This window comes from Equus caballus, chromosome 19 (assembly GCF_041296265.1).
Source record: "Equus caballus isolate H_3958 breed thoroughbred chromosome 19, TB-T2T, whole genome shotgun sequence".
Lineage (NCBI taxonomy): Eukaryota > Metazoa > Chordata > Mammalia > Perissodactyla > Equidae > Equus > Equus caballus.
Window position 1 is genome coordinate 20,315,379 of NC_091702.1, and position 19,591 is coordinate 20,334,969.

Consider the following 19,591-nt stretch of genomic DNA (forward strand, 5'->3'; position numbering starts at 1 on the left):
GCCTCAAATTTTTTAATTGTTTTTCTGATAAACAACAGTTTGTGGTTTTATTCACAAATAGGATTCTTGCTGAGAGGAAAGAAGTTATAAAGAGAGCAAACAGAATCTGGTGGAAAAATCTCAGGAGAAAAGAAAAGAATAAATTCAAGTTGAGACTGTCCTTTAAAATAAAGTCGCGAGTAAATTTCCTATGGTCCTGACACAACTTTTAACAAGAAAAAACGTTGAAGTTTTGGTTTTCTGTGATTTATACTGTGCGGGTACTAGTAAAGAATCCACCCTAATATATCAGCACGACTGATCTTACTATTTCTGCGCCTTTTGTACATTACGCGGATAACTGACATCTTCTTTCACTGCACAAAATCTGAACTCGATGTAAATAACTGTATTAAAATTTTTCTGGTCCAGACGCAGGAGAACCTTTTCCGGTATAAAGCCCACCTTCCTCCAACCTTGCGCGTGCTCAGTGTGCGCTGCTGCTTTGCTCCGCTTTTGTGCGTCTCAGACTTCTATCTCCAGGTAAGGGTATCCTGGAAACTGGGCTACTGTTGGCTAATGCAGACAAAACCCAGGGGGGGTCCCAAGAGCTTTCGGGTTCGTCAACTAAGAAGGGGTGATCAGCTTCAGCTCAAAAATTCCCCATGATCGAGAGCTGGAGAACACAAAGCAGCTGCTCCCACTCGTGGGGCCCTGAGGAAGGGGAGGATGACGGGAGAAGACGAGCAACTACAAGCCCCAGCATGCAGTGCAAAACTGGGCTCCTGGGAAGAGGTCCGCGGTTCAGCGCGGGCCGAGTGAGAGATGCTGACTGTCGGCCAAGCCGAATGCTCAGAAGGAGGAAGACAGGCGGGGCGCTGTGAGTGAGCCCTTAGCCCTCGCGCCCATGATGCCTGCTGTTTCCGTGGGCCCCAGGCATGCCAGCGCTGGGGGTCTCCATGGGCCAGGCGGTTTCGCCCAGGCCCGCGTCGGACCTTCACGGTCCTAGAGCCTCCTGCGTTGCCACGGGACGCCCGGAGCCGGAGGTGACGTCGCCGTGGAGGAAGAAGGGAGAGGCGGAGCGTGGCGCGGTGACGTCCTTCCAAGATGGCGGAGAGAGAGTGAAGAAACTGTGTACCCCTTTGGGTTGTTATAGGTGAGTTCTATCTTCACCCCGCGCCCGCCATCCCCGCTCTCTTCGTACCCCGGGCCACTGCGGCGCAGGCTCCTTGGGGTTCGAGCTCAGGTCGGGGCCAAGGTGTTAACGTGGGAAGCTCGGGCGAGGCAGCCCCCGGTGCTGGCCTTGGCCGCAACCTGCGCTGTGGGAATTCGCAGGAGTGGGAGCTAGGCGAAGGGCAGAGCGGCCGAAGCCGGGAGAGACCGGCTTTGGTTGTCACTCTTCGATGCCACCTCAAGTGGAGCGGGGGAAGGAGGGTGTGGCCTCCTCGGGGCGAGTGACAGAACGTTTGACAACTCTTGGCCCTGCTCTTTCTCCGCCCCCTGGCCACCCGCCTCGCGTTTGGAAGCAGCTGTGCACCGCGGAAGCTAACAGGTTTCAGTGACTTGAAAGCACTTTTAAAGACTCGTACCGTGTTCTTTCCCCATCTGTCCCAGGGAATCGTGTCTTAGTGGTTTGTTAATTTTTTCCTTAACATATGCATGCCTACTGAGCTTGAAAATTTGAAGATTCAGCTGATGCAAAAGCGTGAAATTTTGCGGTCCTTTTTTTCCAGCTCATGAAATGTTTTTAGTCCTCGCCATTTATTGACCTATCCAAACGATTGTGTTAGTTGGCCTAGATGAATCGAAGATAGAAAGGCACTTACCCCGTTGGCATTTTTAGCCATATCTGTTTGATAGGAATTTTTGTGGGGGATAAGATGAGAACTGATTTTAGACTTGTTCGTGTTCTGTTCTGTGTCCCTTCTCCCCTCACCAATTGCTTGAGTGAAATGTTTGATGAAAACTTAGGGTTAAACTGACTTACTATTTCTTTTTGTCTTTTATTTAGAACAAGGGTAAAATTCCATTCTGATATCAAAATGCAGTATTCGCACCACTGTGAGCACCTTTTAGAGAGACTGAACAAACAACGGGAAGCAGGTTTTCTTTGTGACTGCACCGTAGTGATTGGGGAATTCCAGTTTAAAGCTCATAGGAATGTGCTTGCCTCGTTCAGTGAGTATTTTGGTGCGATCTACAGAAGCACTTCTGAGAACAATGTCTTTCTTGATCAGAGTCAGGTGAAGGCCGATGGATTTCAGAAACTGTTGGAATTTATATACACAGGAACTTTAAATCTTGACAGGTAAAGTACACATTTTATTTTCACTTATAAAAGCTAGTCAATAGTCTTTAGAGCTAAAGTAGATTTGTGTTTTTTCCAGTCAGTCCCTGAACTCAGAGTCTTCGAATGTTGATGCGCACAATATTTTTGTTTTGTTTCAATAAAGAAGTCAGTATCACTGATTTGGAATGAACAGACTACGTTTTTTTAAGCACAAAAAACACAGATGTTAATAGGATTAAAGCCTTGTTTCTGACACATTTGATTTATCTGCTGAAACAAAGCCTGGGATTTCAGCTATGTAAACTTGAAGATCAAACACAATGAGTTCTAAGTGAATTCCAGTTTCCCCTTGCTTTTTGGTCTTTATGTTCCTTTGATCTTCTCTTCCCCTCACCCTCTATTCCCTGCCTCTTAAGATCTTTGGGGTGGGTGAGTGTAGATGGAGAAAGAAGGAAGAACCTCTGTGTTCATTTAATAGTGCTCCCATTTCCAACGATAGATAGCAGTGTGAAAGACCTCTTCCTGATCTTGATCCAGGAAAAGAACTTTCTTTGGAATGTAGATGGCAGTGACTCCTGTTATGTCTGTAAAGCTATGAGTACTAATGTTTAAGTCAGGTTCAAGGTGCTAGAATGCCTCTCTAAGATGCTTAATGCTGTCACTGCACTAACAAGAAGTAGGTTCTGAGCCACCCCTGATGGTCTAGTGGTTAAAGTTCGGTATTCTCACTGCTTTGGCGGTCTGAGTTCGCTTCCTGGTTGCAGAACCACACCACTTGTCAGTTGCCATTCTGTGGTGGTAGCTCACATAGAAGAACCAGAAGAACTTACAACTGGGATATATAACTATGTACTGGGGCTTTGGGAAGGGGGGAAAAAGTAGGTTCTGAGGAACCTGATAGTGTAGGCACCGTGTCTCCCATACATAATGACCTGTGTAATGAGATTAATACCAATGCGTTTATTAGTTGTGGGCGGAAAAGTGGAGAGGATAAAAGGAAAGAGGAACCAATCAAATTACTCCTGCCTTCTTTCTTCCAGCTTTTATGAGAGTGTGAACATACATAGATCTTAATCTTCTGACATGGAATGATTATGGGCTTAGAATTAGATCTTGCCTGTCAGTCACTGTGTCTCTTTGAGCAAGATGCAACCCCTCTGGGCCTCAGTTTCCCCATCTGTAAAAATGAGATGATAACAACTACCCTGGTGTTATTGTGAAGATAGAGGATTTACCTGAAGGCCCACCTCCTAATGAACATTAGTTTCCTTCCTTTATTTTCTCCTCTCTACCCTCCTTTCCCCCTTTAATTCTGCATTTCTTGGAGAAAAATTAGGAAAAAACGAAAAGGAAACACCTGAAATTCTGCCACCCACTGATAACTACTAACATTTTGATAAATGCTCTTCCGTTCTTTTCCAGATGCTCTCTATAGGTAATGCACCTCCACATTAAGCACAGTTCTTCCTTCTCTTTTACATTGCAGCTTATCATGGAAACATACGTCTTTAAAAACCTAGAATCAGGATGTTCCTTAATCCTGTTGAACAGGAAACATTCATGCTATTTTGGAATTATTTTTAAATTTTGCTGTAATGAAATCTTTGAGTCAGTTCTGTATAAGTCAGTTAAAGGAACAAAGCAGTATCGTAGATTAATTTCACATGATAAATTTACTGACGAGTTGATTATACAAGTGCCTCTCAGCTAAAGATTTAGAATACATTATATAAAGTAACAACAAAACCAGTGTATTTTGGTTGATCTTCAATTTAGTGGTTTCCCTTTCTCAATTAATTTTGCCAGAAAAATCTTGAATTGATTTGAACACACTGAAGAGCACCTTATTTGGAGCCTTCATGCAAAGAACCAATGTGAAGGAGCCAGACATTTTGCTCAATCTTTTTTTTTTTTTTTGAGTAAGATTAACCCTGAGCTAACTGCCGCCACTCCTCCTCTTTTTGCTGAGGAAGACTGGCTCTGAGCTAACATCTGTGCCCATCTTCCTCTACTTTATATGTGGGATGCCTCCCACGGCATGGTGTGCCAAGCAGTGCCATGTCTGCACCCAGGATCCGAACTGGCGAACCCCAGGCCGCCAAGAAGCAGAGCATACGCACTTAACCCCTGTGCCACTGGGCTGGCCCTTGCTCATCTTTTTTGGTACTTATCTTTGCTGGGGAGCTAATTTTTTGAGCCCACTCAAAAGTGTAAGAGAAGTTTTATACCAAAACTAGAAAGCCTTTACCACTTAGTGATTAAGAAAACGGAATAATAGAGAATTAAATGGACTCAGGAGCCAGGTTACCTTGCTCAAATCTTAGTTCTAACACTCTGATCTTGGACAAGATACTTAATTTCTTTGGACCTCTGCTCCTTCATTTGTATGTAAAATGAGGATATAATAGATTTCATAGGCATGTCCTGAGGATTAAAAGACTGTCTTATATAAAGCATATAACCGTCTACCTGGCAATCTGTAATTAAATGACTTTCAGTGACTGTTCAAAAGGTGAAAGCAGTTTGCAAGCACTGTAACTTCATGCTTGCAAACAGAGGCCAATGACTTATTGACAGAAACAAATGCTGATTGGTTCTCTTAGCTGTAACTGAGATTACAGGCTGTCTATGAGATAGATAAATAATTGCTATGAATTACTGTTTCTGTGTTGAGCAATTAGTGTGTGACTCAGTGCAAGTTTGTATTGCTCTTAAAGGCTGCCTGACCTTGTTATCTGTTTGGTGGTTCATTTCATGGAGTACTAAGCGCAATTATAATTTGAGACCTACGTATAATAAGTGATAGAGTAAATTTGGTTTTTGTTGTAGTCGTGTCTCTCATTTATTGTAATTTAATAGTAGATTCTGTAAGAAAATTAAAAATGCTTAAGAAGAAACATATTTTTAGAGTGTGACAAAGCTATATACATGCAGAAAACATTTTGTATAAAAGATGAATAAGATTGTATTTATATTTGGGGCATTTGTTCTATATCTTTGCAAATGGAGAATTAAGTTGATTAAAAAATCATTCGTGATATATTCCAAAATTATAGCCAAAGACCGTAAGAAAAGAATATCTTAAGTATGTTTTCTTATCTAGGGGAAAGACTCAATTTGCAAACAGATTATGTTCCAAAAGTTTATTTGTAGTGTGTTTAGGAGCTTTTCCCAGAGAATAAAATGTTCCCATAACATGTGATTAGGTTTCCAAACTAACCTGTACATCTACTTAATCGCTGAAAAATGATTATGTGTATAATAAAAGACAATTTTTAAAAAGCCATTGTAATGCTAAATTTTAAAAAAGGAAACATACAGGTGGCACTTGAGGCAAGCAGGTTTAATTAGATGATGAGAAAATGGGTAGAGATTTGTAGATTCTGTAATATTCTCTCAAAGATCTGAGAGGTTCAGAACACTAGTTATTTTTTTTAATTTTTTTTTTAAAGATTGGCACCTGGGCTAACAACTGCTGCCAATCTTTTTTTTTTTTTCTGCTTTATCTCCCCAACCCCCCCCGTACACAGTTGTATATCTTAGTTGCAGGTCCTTCTAGTTGTGGGATGTGGGACGCCGCCCCAACGTGGCCTGACAAGCAGTACCATGTCTGCGCCCAGGATCTGAACCCTGGGGCGCCACAGCAGAGCGCGCGAACTTAACCACTCGGCCACGGAGCCGGCCCCTAGTTATTTTTAATTTTCTTTCAAATTTTACTCTCTTTTTTTAATAAAAATGTATTAATAGCACTATGTTTATATTATCAGCTATGATTAAAACCTTTTTCTGGCTCATACATATAATCAAGAGGGGAAAGAGAGATTTTTTTTTTCCTGAAGAATTAAAACTTGGGTAAAATGGCAAGTAGGAAAGTTACTTGAGGGAGTGTATGGGTGTGTTGTGTGTGTGTATCCATTCTTAAATAAAAAAAGGGTTATATTTTTAGTGTTAATACCAACTGAACTCTGATTTTACAGCTAAGAAAATTGAAGCAGCCAAAATGCTGCTTTACCCTAATTAATTCAGCTGGTAATGCCAGAGCCACTGCTAGAGTAATCAGACCACCTTTCCCTACATTGTGAACGTCTGGACAGCAGGGACTATTTGATATTTCTTAATATCCCTCTTAGTACCACACATGGCAGATGCCCAGTAAATATTAAATGTTGAACAAGGTTACTTAAGTCTTTCTATATAAATCTAACATGACAAACTCTCCAGCTAACTTGGATTGAGTATCATGTACAAAACAATGGGAGGGTTGCTAGAAGGAACTTAGCGAATTCTAAAACCTTATTCCTCCAAGTGTGAGTGATGCACCAGCAGCACTGGCAACACCAGCAAGTCTGTTAGAAATGTAGAGTCTCAGGCCTCACCAAAGACCTACTGCATCTGAGTCTGCATTTAACACGGTCCCTGGGTGATTCACGTGCACAGGAAAGTTTGAGAAGCATAGTTAAAGTCCCTCACAGGGGAGCAGAGGAAGATAATAGGAAACACTTTTTTTTAGACTCCTCCTGTTGCCAATCCAGAAAAGTTGGTTGCTATCCGAAGAGGCCCCGGGATGAATGGGAGGAGACAGTAAGTTGCCAGCAGCTACTTTTGTGTTCCAAGTGTTTTTTAAAACAGGCAGAAATTTTATCATTTTATTTTTCTGTAGTGGTATGTGGGTAGCTATGAATAACCACTATTTTTCATCTTTTCAAGTTCTGTAAAACTGGAGATTTTTGCCTAAACATTGTTCTGAGTGAATGAATTTTGTAAATTTATTCTCTTAGTTATATGTTTTTCATCGTTCTGTTTCATTTGGTCTTTAAAAGACATTGAAATATGTGTGCAGCTCTGTTTCAAAAACAGTTTTTCTTTGATCAGAATATTGTCATTTAGCCTTGTTTCCTTACAGTTGGAATGTTAAAGAAATTCATCAGGCTGCTGACTATCTCAAAGTGGAAGAGGTGGTCACTAAATGTAAAATAAAGATGGAAGATTTTGCTTTTATTGCTAATCCCTCTTCTACAGAGATATCTAGTATTACTGGAAACATTGAATTGAATCAACAGACTTGTCTTCTTACTCTACGAGATTATAATAGTCGGGAGAAATCAGAAGCGTCTTCAGATTTAGTTCAGGCAAATCCTAAACAAGGAGCTTTAGCAAAGAGGTCATCTCAAACTAAAAAAAAGAAGAAGGCCTTCAACTCCCAGAAAACAGGACAGAACAAAACAGTGCAATATCCCAGTGACATTTTAGAAAATGCATCAGTTGAATTATTCCTAGATGCAAATAAATTGTCCACACCTGGAATAGAACAAGTTGCACCAAGAAATGATAATTCAGAACTTGAGTTGACATCAGTTGTGGAAAATACTTTTCCAACACAAGATAGTGTGCAAACTGTTACAGTAAAACGGAAGCGTGGAAAATCACAGCCAAACTGTGCTCTCAAAGAACACTCTATGTCTAATATCGCCAGTGTCAAGAACTCTTATGAGCTGGAGAGCTCTGGGGAAGAGCTGGATCAGAGATATTCCAAAGCCAAGCCAATGTGTAACACATGTGGGAAAGTGTTTTCAGAAGCCAGCAGCTTGAGAAGGCACATGAGAATACATAAAGGAGTCAAACCTTATGTCTGCCACTTGTGTGGGAAGGCATTTACCCAGTGTAACCAGCTGAAAACACATGTAAGAACTCATACAGGTAAGACTGGTTTGTAGGAGATAGAATTGTTTTTCTACTGTGACTGAAATATTTTTTATAGAGAACATATTAATATACAGTGTTGACTATTTGTGACCAAAATTTGCTTAACACTTGTATTCATAGAAGTATTTAGCATATTAGACTTGAAAATTTCTTTGTAATTGGGACCAAGTATTTAATGCTGTTTTATTATAACTGATATTTTGAGGTCCCAATACATGAGCTCTTTATACCATTTTCCCTCATAGTTAAAATAAGCACAAACTTGGTTCTAACTTGCTAAGTATTTAACAGAGATAGTAAAACTGATCAGGAGAAAAAGTAATTATAACTCAGGCCACTTCTCAGATTTGCCAGCACATCTCACCACCTGCTTCCTAGACTTTGTCAACTTTTGAACACATTTATTACAATTGCACATACATTCCTTCCTCAGCCTCTATATTTACCTTTATTGGTACATTTAGAGTTATACTTTTTAAGATGCAATATGTATATCTCTCATTGATCCTCTTTTACCGTTGTGAATTGAGAAGCCCTAATTTCTTTAAACTCTACCAGTGTTTCCAGTAGTCCTTCTGGAAAAAGAGATCGTATTTGCCTTTTTACTTATAGCAGTTAACATTTTCTGAATACCAAAACTAGTACCATTGATGAACTCTTGAAAACTTATATGGCTTAAGCAACTAAAACAGAATATTTCCTTCTAAATATAAATTTTATTTACTTGTTCTTTTAGGTGAGAAGCCATACAAATGTGAATTGTGTGATAAAGGATTTGCTCAAAAATGCCAGCTGGTCTTCCATAGTCGCATGCATCATGGTGAGGAGAAACCCTATAAATGTGATGTATGCAATTTACAATTTGCAACTTCTAGCAATCTCAAGATTCATGCAAGGTAAAAAAAAAAAAAGAGTTGTTTGATCTTAGTTCAATTCACCATAGTCTTAAATAGACTACTGTTTTAGAACGCAGGACAGTAGCGTTCTGGTTGTGGTTCCACCGTACACTATCTGTAGCACAGTCAAGGAACCACAAGGAAGCCATGGTGGCTAGAGGGGAATAAGCGAGGGAGGGAAATAAGATCAGAATGGTGATAGGGCATCCGGATGGTGTAAGCTTTGTAGGCCATTATAAAGTTTATTCTTGAGATTGAGAAACAAATGATGTGATCTTGCTTGCATTTAAAGGGGATCACTCTGGCTGCTATTTTAGGAAAAGATTATAGGACTGCAGGAGTGGAAATCGTTTGCATTTAGGAAGCTATAGATAAAACCCAAATGAGAGTGATGATTGTTCAGGCCAGAGTGGTAGCTGTGGAAGAGAGAAGTAGTAGTCAGATTCTAGACATATTTTGAAGGAAGAACAAACAGAATTTTGTACAGATTGCATGTGGAGTATGAAAGAAAGCAAGCATAGAATCAAAGATGATTCTGAGGTTTTGAGCCTGAGCGCCTGAAAAGATGGAATAACCATTAACTGATGGAGAAGATTTGGGGATAGAGCGGTTTAAGCTGGAGTACAGGAGTTTAGGAATAGAGTTCTGATCTTGTTAAATTTGAGATGACTGTTAGACATCTGAATGGAGATGTGGAATAGACAGGTGGTTCTAAGTCTGGAGTTCAGGGAACTGGTTTGAGCTGAAGATAGACATTTGGGAGTTATCAGTCATATAGATAGAATTTAAAGTGTTAACATTGGATGAGGTCACCAAGAGAATGAATGTGGATAGAAGAGAAAAAAAAAAGCGAAAATAATTGCCTGCAGTATTAGGGGTGCAGTTGAGAACCATATAAAGATGAGGACAAAACTTTTTAAACTGATCTCAGAACTAATGTTTTGATAACAATCAAAGCATTTATTTTTGACAGTATACATTGAAACTGTTTAAATACACATTCTGGGTCTGTTAACATGAAATGAAATAAAATACTTTATCAAAAATTGTATGAAAAATGCTTGCTATATAGGTTGACCCCCAAATTGTTTTACTTACCAGCATAACTTTATATTTATTTACTAATAGGAAGCATAGTGGAGAGAAACCATATGTCTGTGATAGGTGTGGACAGAGATTTGCCCAAGCCAGCACATTGACCTATCATGTTCGAAGGCATACTGGAGAAAAGCCTTACGTGTGTGATACCTGTGGGAAGGCATTTGCTGTCTCTAGTTCTCTTATCACTCATTCTCGAAAACATACAGGTAAGAATTTGACACAGAGAGACTGCTTAAAATGAGGGCAGTTAGAAATAAAAGAAGAAGGGAAATTGAGCCTTTACAGAAAGTACATTATAGACTTTGTAGTTATATACATTGTGTTTGTGCTTCTTGAAGCTTTTTATATTTATGATTTTCACATAAATATTAGGTATAAAAGCAGACATTTTCTAGAATAATACACGGTAGATGAAATTTTTTATCATGTCACTTACATACAAAAGTCAGATAATTTTGACACTCTATAAACTTGAGTTGAGACCTATTTTATGACCTCAGAAAAACTTCTTAGCCTCTTGAAGCTTCGTTTTCCCTAGATAAAACTATAGAGTGAAGTTAAGGGGTGGGGCTGGGTTTGGGTAGAACATTGATTTTATAACTTCTTAGGACTTCTCCTACACAGGCATTCTAAGATTTGCAAATTAAACATACTTCAAATGCAGAGCATCAATTTTGAAGCAAATTCCATTGTTCAAAGATGTTCATTTTTTGTAGGGTTCATTTTTTCATAGATCTTTCCTAAATGATTTTATTCCCCTTTCATAATATAGAGGATAGCAAGAATTGAAATATGGATTGATGAATTTTCAGGTTTTTAATCATATAAAAATCAAACTTCTTGCCCAACTCTAGTGCACCAGGAGGACATTTGCAGAAATAAAGTTTGATTATATGAAAAGCATCAGGTTACATGACATGTAAAATAATTACCAGTATTCATTGAAGTTGGATTACACTGAAAATACCTCTAAAATACAATATAAAGAGGTTTTACTTTAAATATTTTAGAACAGATTACTTTAGATTATTGTAATTGATAAATATTATATTGGTATAGTACACCACTTCGCTATCTTTTATTTTCCATCTAGGTGAAAAACCATACATATGTGGTATTTGTGGGAAAAGTTTTATTTCCTCAGGAGAGCTCAACAAACACTTTCGATCCCATACAGGTCTGTGTTTAGGGAGAACGTATTATTTTTTGTTCTCTCTAATTTCTTCTTATGTAAACCTTGACTTTTAAACCATTATGGACTATATGGTATCTAGTCATACTCTACCTATAGCAGTATTTTAATGTTTAAATATCAACTTTTTATTCGCTTATTTCATTTTCTTAGTTGTTTGGAGTGTGAATTAAATTTGGTCAAGAATTGTGTAGATTTTCTAAGAAATATGCCAGATCAGTAGTTTTTCAATGATTTTGATTAAATTGCACAGATAAACCAAGAAATGAAAAAGAATAGATAATACCAAGACAGTATCAGATTTTCTTATTAAACAGTGTTCAGTATGCAAGTTTTAGGAATAAATTTTAATACATGTTTATTGTAAAAGCATGTAAGTAGTATGAAGAAAATATTAAATGTACAAAAATTTTTAAAACATAGGAAAACACCACTTTGAAAATGTACTGTTCTGACTTTTTCTTTTTAAAGTTTATTCCTCATAATTCCTATCTAGAGTAATGTGAGCAGCACCTAGTAGACATTTAATAAATTTATTGGCAACTGCTATATTCTCCTGCTCCTTAATTTACATGATAAAGCATTGAACAGTTCTTATTTTGGAAGAATTATAATTATGTAGCATTTTATCTTGTGAGTATTTTTTAAGGATTTTCTAACTTGTAGGCTACCTGAGAGCAGAAACTATGGTTATGTATTTTTTCCCCCTAGCTATATGTCTTATTCAGGGTCTGGCATATAATTGGCACTCACTAAATGTCTGATAGAAATAAAAGAGTAAGTTTTTTTTAGTTTAAAATTTCTGTTAATGAAGATGCTCAATTTTCCCTGAAATGGTGATGCTACAGAGTGCCTATGTGTATAGAGGTTTCCATTTTACTATATTAGAATCAAGTGATTAAATTGGTAATTTGAAACTAAATTTAAACAGTATAATAATGTTTGCATTGCGTTCATGAACATTGCTGTTTTTGTCTTAGCAGCTTCTGAGATATTGAGGTTTTAAACTTTTTAACTTGTTTTTCAGGAGAAAGACCATTTATCTGCGAATTATGTGGAAATTCTTACACAGATATTAAAAACTTAAAGAAGCACAAAACAAAAGTCCATTCCGGTAAATGCTTTTGTTTTTTAAAAATTTAGTGCTCTCATATTGGTGCTATTCCTTAAAATGTTGAGATGCACATTATAACAGTTTAAATTAGATATATATTTTTAAAAACTAGATATACACATACGAGGAAGGTAGCTTTATAATTTGCAGATAAGTTCACTCGGAATTTCTTTCCATATTGACCTTCTAAAAACCTAATTTATGAATAATTTCAAGAATGAAGGAATACATAAGCAAACTATTTATCTCTGTTTCCCATACTAGAGTCTGGGTTACGTAGAGTTTACTGTAGTTATGTGGAGAAAGGGGCACCATGAACACTAATCCAGAAATATATGAGAGGAAATAGGGAGCCCCAGATTGTTGTCATTCATGTATAAAAATGGAAACCCAGACTACAGAATTTTAAGTCTGTTGCTTAAAATGAATCCTTGAAAAGTTACTGTGCTTACTGTTATATTCTGTCATGATTAGAAACAAAACACTGGGTTTCTAAGTGTGTAGAGGTGATAGTCTTTGATAGTAAACATAAACATTGTAAGGATTAAATTAGTAACATCAGAAAACTGTAGTCGTTAATTCAACAAACATTTGTTAAATACCTCAAGTCCACATAACTGTGCAGGGTATATGAAGTTGAACAAGGTGTAGTCCTAGTCCTCGAGGAGCTTACAGTCTGGCGTGGGAGACCAGAAATCTAAATAACTGATCACAGAACAAAATGTATGATATCGTAAAGACATAAAAGTGCTGAAGAAGAGATTAAGTCCTTCTGTGGAGAGATTGGAAAGGCTTAATTTTAGGAACTTGAAGGGTGGAGATGAGTTCAAAGGACAGAGATGGGAAAGGGAGGGTTCATCCCAGGCAGAGCCAACATTAAGAAGAGAGTAACTGGGATAAGAAGGCACAGGCTATATTCTTGGCTGGTTGAACTGAAGAGCAGTCTGGCAAGAACAGAGAGAGTTAGAATTTTATCAAAGCAAATGTACAATTTTGTCTAATGAGGATAATGAAATCCTGTCAGTACTTTGGAATGACAAGAGCATGGTGAAGCTAGTGGAAAATTTGAAAGCAAAAGTGTATCTTTACACGTTAGTGTGATAATTACTCCCTTCTGTAGAGCAGAATTACTGACTTCTGAAAGTATTGAAAGTGCCATACCTCTGAACTTGAACTTACAGAATGGTATGAACTACTCATTAATACAATGAATGAACAAATAGAGTTTATATTATGTGTATAGCACTGTTAGGTACTTTGAGGGAATTAGAGAAGTATAACTTGACATTTACCCTCAAGGAATTTACAGTCTAGTTGAAGATTCAAGGCATACCTAAATCGAATGTGAAATAGTAATAAGACAGGTGGATGTCATATGGCACTATGTAAAACATTGACAAATGGGTGATAAAATAGATCAGCAGTTCACCATAGTTGAGGACAGTTAGCTCCATTTTTATAGTGGAGTTGGTGCTCAAACCTAGTCTTGAGTCCCATACTGGATTTGTGTAGATAATGAGGATGGCAGATCAGCAGAAGAGAAACAGCGTGAGTAAAGGTGTGGAGGTTGGAACGCAAGTTCTGGGAATGGTAAGTGGATTTAGTCTACCTCAGGGTTTTTGTTCTGTTTTTAAATTTGGTGTAAATTTTTTTCCTTTCCATTTCAGGTGCAGATAAAATTCTAGATTCTAGTATAGAGGATCATCCCTTGAATGAACAAGATTCCATACAAAAAAGTCCATTATCAGAAACTTTGGATGTGAAGCCTTCTGATATGACTTTACCACTAGCTCTTCCACTTGGGACTGAGGACCACCACATGCTTCTGCCTGTCACAGATAATCAGTCTCCCACATCGGATACGTTGTTGAGGTCAACTGTGAATGGGTATTCAGAACCACAATTGATTTTTTTACAGCAATTATACTGACTTTGTGAGGATTATGGAATTGCTAAGACGTCTCTGGTAGCAAACATAAACCTCTCTGGTAAGGTGCATATGTTCGCATTAAATTACCATTCATTGGAGCTGTGACCTGATGCTGCATCATAACTGTGCAATGCTTGTTTTGATATTTGGCCTTTATGTCTAGATTATACACACAGCTTTTTAAGGAATATACTACAATAGCACTATTTTGGGTGGATAAGTTTTATTATTTTTTAGAGCTGCCTTAATTCCATTTTTATTTTGCATTTTAGAATTGCCTTTCATTTACTGAAGTGGAATCTGTCAGTTTATATGATTCAATTTTGACCTGTGGGACTTTTAAATTTTCTTCCTCTCAAAATTTAAGCAAAATCCATGATAGTCTCAGCCCAAGAGTGTTGTTGTTACTAAGCCCTATAGACCAACACATAAACTATGGAGGAAAAAATAAAATTTCATTTCTGCCTAAGAAAATCTAAGTACTGAATAAGAATTGTGCTGTTTCTCTGTTAATATAGTCCATTGGAGGTCACTTTTCTAATGAAACAAAAAGTGTTTCTCTTAAAAGCTGGAAAACTGTATATAAATTTTTGTTAATTTAGAACTTAGTATTCTGGAGAAAACCAATGGTCAGTACTTTTGAGTTATCAGACTACTTTTTAAAAATGAATTTTAAATAGATATTTGGCATTTTTATCTTCTTAAAAGACAGTTTCAGAATTTAGGTTATGTTTTTAATAGGTTTCTAGATTACTGGAAATAAGGAAAATATACTGAGTTTTGAAAATTTTGATAAGCCTCTCTTATACCTGTTACGCACTTTTTAAAATATTAAATTCTAAAAAGAATTTTTTAAATATAAAATTAATGCATAGTATAAGTCACTTGGCTTCTGAATTTGATACATTATATTACATAAAGAGTTAAGAAATTAACTTCAATTTTAAGTAAACATTGGAAAGCCTGTTTATTAAACGTTTTATATTTGAGTTTTCTGTAAGTTTTGTTTTAAAATTTTATAAGTTAAATCACATTTGATTGTTATTGTAGTTTCACAGTAGTCCTCTTCCTTCCTAATGAATGTAGAAAATTCCAGATTATTCTGATATTTACTACCATTCTTCCCCACCCCACTTTTCCCACATATTGATTTATTTTGCTGCCTGATCTCTGGACATTAAATTACCAGTTCCACAAAGTCAGTTCCTATACTGCTAATTAAACACTGTGGTGACATTATTTCTTATTTCTGCTGTGCGTTAATTGTTGCTTATTTGTTTTCTGGTTTTAAACTACACCTGTAATAAAGTTAATGTATTTTCTATTGGTATTGATTTCTTTAATCATATTTTCTCTGGGTCCTAGTCGTAGGAAGCAACTAGAGGGCATAATAAAACTACTTAATTCTTGTAAACTGTAGCGACCATCACCATTTCACAGCACACTCAGCATTTTCACATAAGTTGCCACCAGTGGGATTGACTGACTTGAATAGAGTGAAATATTGCCTTTGTATAATGTACATCAAACTTAGTATTTTTCTAAGAAATCTAATTCTGCATGTGTACTAACTTCATATACTGGGTTTAAATACAATTTATAAAGTTATAAAATGTTCAACTAATCTATTCTGGTTTAAATTCAATAGGAATTTATTGGAATGTGAAGAAATTAAGGAAAATTAAAAGACAGCCTCTTTAAGAAGTCTGCTGAAATGGAGAGGTTATATTTAATTCACATCTTCATTAATCCAAGCATCTAATGAACAAAGTTTCTTTTTAAAACTGCTACAGTGATGTCATAATTCTATGAGGGCAGTAGTTACCAAAGGTGTTCTAATATGGTAATTAGCACTTTGCCTTTGCATAGATTAGCCTTCAAATTATTATTTTTAGTGTTAGTGGATTGGAGTAGCTAAGGTTGATTTATTAGTGCTTTTTCTTCATCACATTATCTGCTTCGTAGCTAAAATAATTTTATTTTAAATTGACATGGCTTGATGCTTTTCCAGAATGACAGAAAGAAAGCTTGAAGACTGACCATCCTGTGTTTTCATTCTTCTCATAGTACTACTAGTCTTTTATAATAATATGCATATATTTTAGTTGTTATCTGGTATCATTCTAACTCTCATAATTATCATTTTAGTTAAGTCCATTGTTATGTATATTTGTTACAATGCAGTGTTTTGGGAAAGATTTATTCTTAATTATTCAAGTATTACTAAGTTTTCTGAATGTCTGTTTAGGATGCTGATGATCTTACTGAGAAACAAACTATTTTCTAAATTAATTTTGTTTTGTATTTATATATTAGATTATTCCTACCGTATTGTTAGATTTTAGACTTTTTAAAAAGAAACCAGGAGATTATATATAAGTGATTTTTGCTGTTTTAAATGGTATTTATTTTATGTTTAATTTCATAGGATGATTTTGATAGACAAATTTTAGAAAATTGTTTTATTTTTTCAAAAGAAAAGATTCTATCAGTTCTATTGCAACAGTTTATCACTGTTCTGTATGTTTCAATTCTACAGAGATTGTGCAAATGAGAGTAGTTGAAATGTACTTGTTTTTAAAATACCCTAGAATAATAGTTCTAACATTTGATGCATATCAGAAACATATTTAAAAAATAATGACATCCAAACCCCACTCTACATTAGGCCTACTGAATCAGACAGTCTCTGGGACGTACATACTGGAAAAGCCCCACAGGTGATTTTAAGGTAGACCAAACATTGAGAACTATTATCCTAACCATTTCTTAGTGTTCTTCCTTTGGGAAGCATTTAAAAATGAAGCTCTTGATATAACTTGCCATCTTATACCCAGAGATTTTGAGTCTTCAGAACTTGGACAGAAATACCACCAAGTAAAAAGAAATTGTATTTTAATGCAATTTCTGTCAGTTCTACATTTTTACTCATTATTTATGAACAATATCGAGATTTACTTATTGGAGCATTAATTTCGTAAGACCATGATGTGGTCTTCTGTTCTCTCTGCAACCTCTGCCCCCATTCATTCAAGAGAGATTTGGTATATTTGTTTAAGGAATTAGGTAATTAGCACGTAAATATAGTAACCATCCAGAAATAGGGTGTTTAATTTCAAGAAGAATTACTAAAATAAACATTGTGGATGTGAACAGATACTTGGATTAAAATATCTGGCCAGTATTTCAAATGCTGGAAAATTACTGAAATCAGAATACATAAAGCTACAAAGATGAGTAAGATAAACTCCACCCTTAAGTTTACAGTCAAACGGGAAAGACAAGTCTGAATATAACTAGCAATAAAGCAAGCCAGAGTGTCGAGTGTTACAGTGGCAGAAGGCAGGAAAGGAAATGCTGAGCAGTCAACAGGAGTTGACTGGACAGAGAAAGGGCCATTACTCCCCTGGATGGGCAGACAAGAGATGGCTGATGGGAGGAATTTTCACACAGTTGACCGAGATAGGCAGAATGGAGAGGAAGTATGAAATGGAGAGGAGATAGGAGTTAAAGACATGTTTAGCAATATACGTATACCATGTTACTTGAAATAGTCCTCTATCCTTAGCCTGTGCTGAAGGCGTGGATTACATAGCCAGGTTATAACCCGTGATCTCACACACCCAACCACAGTGGACTGCTGAAGACAGGGATTAGACAGCCACATTTGTAACACGATTCCATACTTGCGACCACAGCGAGCTGAACAGTTCTTAGTAGGGAGAAATGGTTCTTAAGCCAGACTGAGCTAGTTAGATTCTTCCTAAAGAATCTGAGCTGTGACATTCAGAAACTTAGGTATTGGTATACACATAAATGAAAAGGTAATTTAGAACTGGTCCAGAGGCAGTGGAGCAAGTCTAAGTCTAAAGGAAATTATGAATAAGCAGAGAAAGCTGATTTATAGAGCAGAGCAAAGGGATGAAGTGGGTTTGCAGAACAAGCACTTGAGGCCCTATGAGATATAGAAGTGGCCATGGTTGCTGGCTTTGTAGTCCCATTCTTGAGGTGGCACAGCTATACTTCATTTCCTGTCATTGGATACCAGTGATTTTTGCCTGTTACATGCTTACAGTTAATTCCCTTTTTCTTAAACAGACTTGAGTTTGTGTTCCTTGCAGTTAGGCAGCCCTGATGTAGACACCTAAATGTTGATCCTTAGCAATTGAGAAGATGGTGATGCCATTAACTGTGATAGGGAAAATAAGGAGGTTTATGGAAGAGAAGACTTTACATTGGATGTAATGAATTTGATTGGTGGTGAGATACCCATGTGAAAACATCTAGCAGTAGTTGAAAATGGGGCCTGAAACCCAGGAGAGATTAAAGCTAGAGATGAAGATCTTGCAGCATTATCATTGTCATAGAAATAATTAAGCAGCCCTGGGACATGGTACAGAAGGACAAAAAATGAGGACAAATCTTGGGGGAAAGGTATTTAAAGAATGAGCAAAAGACAAATAAAAAGATGGAGAGTGATAACAGGAAGAAAACCTGGGTGGTACAAGTTTCATGAAGACAAAAGTGGCTTGGTACTGGTCACATGGTACATAGGATGATATCAAAGACTACACTGGATTGGTTAATTGGAGCATGATGATCTTTTGAGAAGGCAGCTGCAGTAATAATAGTGGGAGTAGAAGCCAGGTGGATATGGTTTAAGTAGTAGATAAGACACACAGTAGTTCCCCCTTATCTGTGGTTTTACTTTCTGCAGCTTCAGTTACCCACGTCAACTGTGGTCCAAAAATATTAAATGGAAAAATCTAGAAATAATTCATGTTTTAAATTGTGTACTGAGTAGTATGATTAAGTCTGTCACTGTCCCACTCTGTCCCTCAAATCATCCCTTTGTCCGGTGTGTCCACATCGTATATGCTACCCGCTGGTTAGTAGCTGTCTCAGTTTTAAGATTGATTGTCATGGTATTGCAGTGCTTGTATTCAAGTAACCCTTGTTTTACTTAATAATGGCCCCAAAGTGTGAAAGTATTGATGTTGGCAATTTGGATATGCCAGAGAGAAGCCATAAAGTGCTTCCTTTAAGTGAAAAGGTAAAAGTTCTTGACTTTATAAGGAAAAAGAATCGTATGCTAAGGTGGCTAAGACCTACAGTAACCTTTATTACAGCATATTGTTCTAATTTTTATTTTTACTATTAGTTATTATTGATCTCTAACTATGCCAGTTTGTAAATTAAACTGTATCATAGGTGTGTATGTATAGGGAGAAAAGTAGAAACCACTGTATTTCTTGCTATTTTGCTTTCAAATTTGAACCCTTGTAAGATGATGAGCAGACGATCTGCAGCACTGAAATGCAAGACTGCACTTGAGCTGGATCTTAAAGGGTGACTGCCAAGAAGAGAAGGGAAAGAAACTCTGATA

At 36.9% G+C, this 19,591-nt stretch overlaps 1 protein-coding gene across 2 annotated transcripts; it reads left to right on the forward strand.

The window, feature by feature from the left end:
• Positions 1 to 15,527, forward strand: MYNN (myoneurin). 2 transcript variants are annotated; one of them, XM_023623281.2, is made up of 8 exons: positions 1 to 1,135; positions 1,991 to 2,287; positions 7,173 to 7,966; positions 8,709 to 8,868; positions 9,997 to 10,175; positions 11,063 to 11,146; positions 12,189 to 12,275; positions 13,943 to 15,527. In XM_023623281.2, exons 1-8 carry the CDS (start codon positions 918 to 920, stop codon positions 14,203 to 14,205), a joined length of 2,082 nt encoding a protein of 693 aa, XP_023479049.2. In that variant the 5' UTR covers positions 1 to 917; the 3' UTR covers positions 14,206 to 15,527. The 2 variants fall into 2 exon arrangements, with proteins under 2 accessions (XP_023479049.2, XP_023479050.2); XM_023623282.2 differs by lacking the exon at positions 11,063 to 11,146.
• Positions 15,528 to 19,591: the final 4,064 nt, after the last annotated feature.

Excerpts from the sequence above, each read along its gene's own strand:
- MYNN (XM_023623281.2), top strand. The coding sequence starts at position 918 with ATGCCAGCGCTGGGGGTCTCCATGGGCCAGGCGGTTTCGCCCAGGCCC. Across the intron at positions 11,147-12,188 it reads ACACTTTCGATCCCATACAG|GAGAAAGACCATTTATCTGC; the intron begins GTCTGTGTTTAG and ends CTTGTTTTTCAG. Across the intron at positions 12,276-13,942 it reads CAAAACAAAAGTCCATTCCG|GTGCAGATAAAATTCTAGAT; the intron begins GTAAATGCTTTT and ends TTTCCATTTCAG.